Here is a 4,422-nt window from a genome sequence, read left to right as displayed (position 1 = left end):
TTGTTTCAGCATATTTGAGTTGCGAGTATCCATTGTATTATACACACTTGAAATTTGTCATACTGACTTTCTCTTGAATGATTTGGTAGATGCTTGGTGAAGCTTTATACCCACTTGTTGATAAGCTGGAACATGATGCTGCAGCAAAGGTTACAGGCATGCTTTTGGAGATGGACCAGCCTGAAGTGTTGCATCTGATTGAGTCACCCGATGCTCTCAAGGCGAAAGTTGCCGAGGCCATGGACGTGTTGAAAAATGTTGCTCAGCAGCAAACCAATGCCCCAGCTGATCAACTCGCCTCCCTCTCTCTCAATGAGAATCTTGTCTCTTAGATATGCAACGTTGTCCGTTCAGCAGCTCACATGATCGTAGAACTTCACAGTTTTGTGTCCGGTTTCTTGTAGGATTTAGCAGCACTCGTTGGATTAGTTTTTGAATTTACTTGTTTTATTTCTTCGTTGGCTGGTTGAGATTTTGATGGCGGCATTTTTTTATTCCCTTTAAAATTTTGGTATTTATATCCCGTTAATTTGAATTATGATGGTTGGTTCTTGAACTTTTACTTTATGAAGTTTTGGTAGAATACATTTTATTCCATATTTTAATAAGAGTTCAATTTCGGTGAGGTAAATAATTATATAGGTCATTTAGTGTAATTTTTATTGAACAATTGTAAAAAATAAATTGAGATTCTGCAAACAAACTTTCACTATGAACTGAAATATTATTTTTTATATATACTTGATTTTTAAATTATTTATTGGATGAATATAATATTTTACTTAAGTTTATTATATTTTTTTTTGTTATTATTTAATAAATAAAAAACATAGATTAAAATGTACTAAAAATAAAATTAGTTATATGCTAAAATAAATTTATTAGGTTGATCTAGTTTTACAGGTAGATGCTACTGTAGTCCCAAACCAGTTATTGACATGTTACTGTAAGTTGGGGGGACTTGACCACAACTCACTTGTCACCTAGTAATCTCTCGGTTATTTTTGCCAATTTCTCTTCTATTTTTTCTCCTAAATGTTGAATGATCTTTAATTTAACATTGATTTGGATTGTGAATCTAATATCTGGCAAGAGTATTAGATGCGTTGAATTTTATTCTGCTGAACAACAAACCGATTAGGATCATGTATTCTCAGCTGCGCTGCTAATATGTTAGAATTTTACTATGCTGAACAACAAACCAATTAGGATCATGTATTCTCAGCCGCGCTGCTAATATATTTATCAAATTGACGTTATTATCGAAATAATAATTAAAATGATTCTTCCGTTTTAATTCAAATTAATTTTTAAATCGGGCCTGCTACACATACAAGCCTACAAGCAAACAAGTTAGCCCAGCCCAATAAGAAATCACGCGCATGAAGAGAGATAACATGGCGCGTCAAAATCACGCGCTCAACATTCGAACGGTTACATATGGCAGACTCTTCCACTTCTTCCACTTCTTCCATTTCTCAAGGCGCTTTCAAAACAACGAAACCCTCCCATTTTCGAGCGAAAATCAAGGTTCAAAATATAGAAATCGTAGTTCGAAAACTGCATCAAAACACCATCAAACTCTCTGTGAAGAATCTGAAGAAAAAACAAACCAAGAATACTCAACGTAAGTCCATTAAAATACTGTATATTTTACTTTTCTTCTACGTCGTTCTTCTAGGGTTTACTATTACTCTTGCTTCTTTGTTACACTGTTCTAAGTTATACGTCATTCTTCTAAGTTCTACGTCGTTCTACGTTGTTATTCTAAGTTCTCCTGCTATTTTTGTTGATTTTTGGGGGTTTATTCCATAGATTCGGGGGTGTAAACTGCTTAACCTTGTAATGTGGCTTGATATTGAAGCATGGTTGAGTGATATCTAACTGATATCTATATGGATGTATCTGAATAATATCTATGGGTGTATCTCACTGTAATCAATGGGTGTATCTTGTTTGACATCTTTGGGTGTATCTGAATAATATCTATGGGTGTATCTCACTGTAATCAACGGGTGTATCTTGTTTGATATCTTTGGGTGTATCTGAATAATATCTATGGGTGTATCTCACTGTTATCAATGGATGTATCTTGCGAATATCTTTGGGTGTATCTGACTCTTATATATGGGTGTATCTTACTGTTATCAATGGATGTATCTTATTGTTATCAATGGGTGTATCTGAGTCATATATATATGGGTGTATATTACTGATATCTTTGGGTGTATTTTTAGTTTCAGAGAAAATGGCAGCAAGAAACCAAACTAAAGACCTTAAATGTGCCACACATCTCCTGAATGATAAGTTCAGAAACATGACTGAGGAGAAGAAGGCGATTGTGAGGGATCTTGGATTCGGTGGGTTGATGCACATCCCACCACTAAGGGTGGATCACCAACTCTTAAGGGAGCTGGCAAACAACTTCAAACTTGGGGAGAACAGACTGAAGACAGGATATGGTTCTTTCCAAATAACCCCAAAAAAAATAGGTGATGCGCTTGGCATCAATGCAACAGGTAATTAGCTCAAAATTATAGGTGTATATTAAGTTGTTGCTTGGGTGTATATTAACCTGATGCTTGGGTGTATTTTAACCGACTTGGATGCTTTGTTGTCTTCCTTTTTGTAGGAGATCTATTTCCTGAGAAAGTTGACTATAAGAAACTTTCTGATGATGACAAAATAATTTATAGAAGATTCCAGGGTAAGACCCTCAAAAGTCTTACCGATGAAATGATGGAAATTGGCGTTGGCAACGAAGAGGAACGCCTGATGTTTAAGAGGATATTCATCCTCTACATACAGATGGCGTTCCTTTTGCCAACGACGATAAACAAAATATCGCCCGTGCACCTGACCCCAATTTTTAAGATGGACGGCATATCGGAGAGAAACGGGGGGGCATGTTTTGACCTTCATGGTCAAGGGCATCACAGACTATCAAGAGAAGAAGAAGAAGGCAATCAATGGCTGCCTCTTCGCCCTGATGATAATCTACTTTCATCTTTCAAAAAACAAAGGCAAGAACAGGGTTGAAAGACCACCAAAGCCATGGATTGCCAACTGGACTAAGGAGCAGTTGGTGGAAAGAATGACTGCAGAAAGAGAGGAAATTTTGGTAAGTAAACATAATAAGTTGGGTGTATTTTATTTACCTGAATGCTGCTAACTAAAATATCTCATGTTTCAGGGGATTGTGAAGATGGCAGAGACAAGAGAAAAAATGAGAAAAAAAGAAAAAAAAAGAAAAAAACAAGAAATAAAAAAAATAAAAAAAGGAAGGCGAGCCCAACATCGTCTTCGGAGACAGAAACTACTGACAGTGACACTTCTACCTCTGAGTCTGAGGCTCAAGAAGACTCATAGGATTCGGGAAGAAAACACCCCGGCAAAAAGGGGAAAAAGTAAGTACCATACTTGGGTGTAATTTCTTTTTCGGTTTGGGTGTATTTTGTCTGTTCACGTTGGGTGTATGTAGCTTATTAAGCAGGGTGTGTTTCGTTTGCTGCATTGGGTGTATATTGTATATTTAATTGGGTGTATCTCGTGAATCCATTTGGGTGTATTTTTAGTATGTTCTAAATGACAATTGTTTGCCTTCCAAAATGGACTCAAGAAAAAGAAAGCAGAGGCAAGAGGAGTCAGATTCTGATTCAGAATCTGAATCTGAACCAAGTGATGAGTAATGTCCTGAAATTATTACTCCTTTCTTTTGTCTTCCTTATAAAGATTTTGTGTATTAACTGAAGTGTCTTTTATTGACTTATAGGAGCGAAGAATCATCACCTGGGAAGAAGGAGAAGAAAAAGAAAAAAACAAAAACAACTCCAAAAAAGTAAGCAATTCTTTGGATAAAATTCTGTGATAAAATTAATTTTTTATTTCTGATTGGTAATGTTTTTTTTTCCACCCAGAACACAACAAAAAAAGAAAAAAGTTGTTGTGGAGGATTCACCTCCTGAAGAAGATCAATACTTTGACGGGTACAGTACCTCGTAAGCTATACTACGGTCTATCATCGTAATTATTTTTGTTAACATCTTATTTTATGAATGTAGTGAGAGATATGAAATATCAAGTGACGAACTCGATGAATGCCTAGGGGAAAACGTTGATAAATCTGCTGCAGAGGGGTATGTCTTGCTGGGCTATGTATTTGAGATTTTGGTGTCTTTTGTTTGCTAATAATTGTATCTTGTTTCGCAGGGACAACCAAGCTGACCTGCGATCGACAGAAGGTCGCTATGTGTCCTCTGAAACGTAAGAAGCTTTATTATTTAATAAAATCTTGTTATCATTTGAGATTTGGATGTATTTTGTGAACCATTTGGGTGTATTTTGTGGATCAAGTTAGGTGTATGTCGTTTGTTTTGTTGGGTGTATATTGTCCATTCGGTTGGTTGTGTCTCGTGCATTCAT

At 36.1% G+C, this 4,422-nt stretch overlaps 2 protein-coding genes across 2 annotated transcripts in view; both read left to right on the top strand.

The window, feature by feature from the left end:
- Positions 1-562, top strand: part of LOC107460412 (polyadenylate-binding protein 8) — a gene marked incomplete in the record, with an annotated part of 3,338 nt that extends 2,776 nt beyond the window's left edge. The window contains 1 exon segment of the mRNA XM_016078780.3: positions 90-562. Coding sequence (XP_015934266.1) covers positions 90-332 — 243 coding nt within the window.
- Positions 563-1,546: 984 nt separating this feature from the next.
- On the top strand, positions 1,547-3,039 carry LOC127741199 (uncharacterized). The gene is made up of 3 exons (XM_052253214.1): positions 1,547-1,627; positions 2,238-2,519; positions 2,633-3,039. Exons 2-3 carry the CDS (start codon positions 2,249-2,251, stop codon positions 3,037-3,039), a joined length of 678 nt encoding a protein of 225 aa, XP_052109174.1. The 5' UTR covers positions 1,547-1,627; positions 2,238-2,248.
- Positions 3,040-4,422: the final 1,383 nt, after the last annotated feature.

Source organism: Arachis duranensis, chromosome 8 (genome assembly GCF_000817695.3).
Source record: "Arachis duranensis cultivar V14167 chromosome 8, aradu.V14167.gnm2.J7QH, whole genome shotgun sequence".
Taxonomy (NCBI): domain Eukaryota; kingdom Viridiplantae; phylum Streptophyta; class Magnoliopsida; order Fabales; family Fabaceae; genus Arachis; species Arachis duranensis.
This window is presented reverse-complemented; position numbering and strand designations above follow the sequence as displayed.

Excerpts from the sequence above, each read along its gene's own strand:
- LOC127741199 (XM_052253214.1), top strand. The coding sequence starts at position 2,249 with ATGGCAGCAAGAAACCAAACTAAAGACCTTAAATGTGCCACACATCTC. Across the intron at positions 2,520-2,632 it reads GCTTGGCATCAATGCAACAG|GAGATCTATTTCCTGAGAAA; the intron begins GTAATTAGCTCA and ends TCCTTTTTGTAG.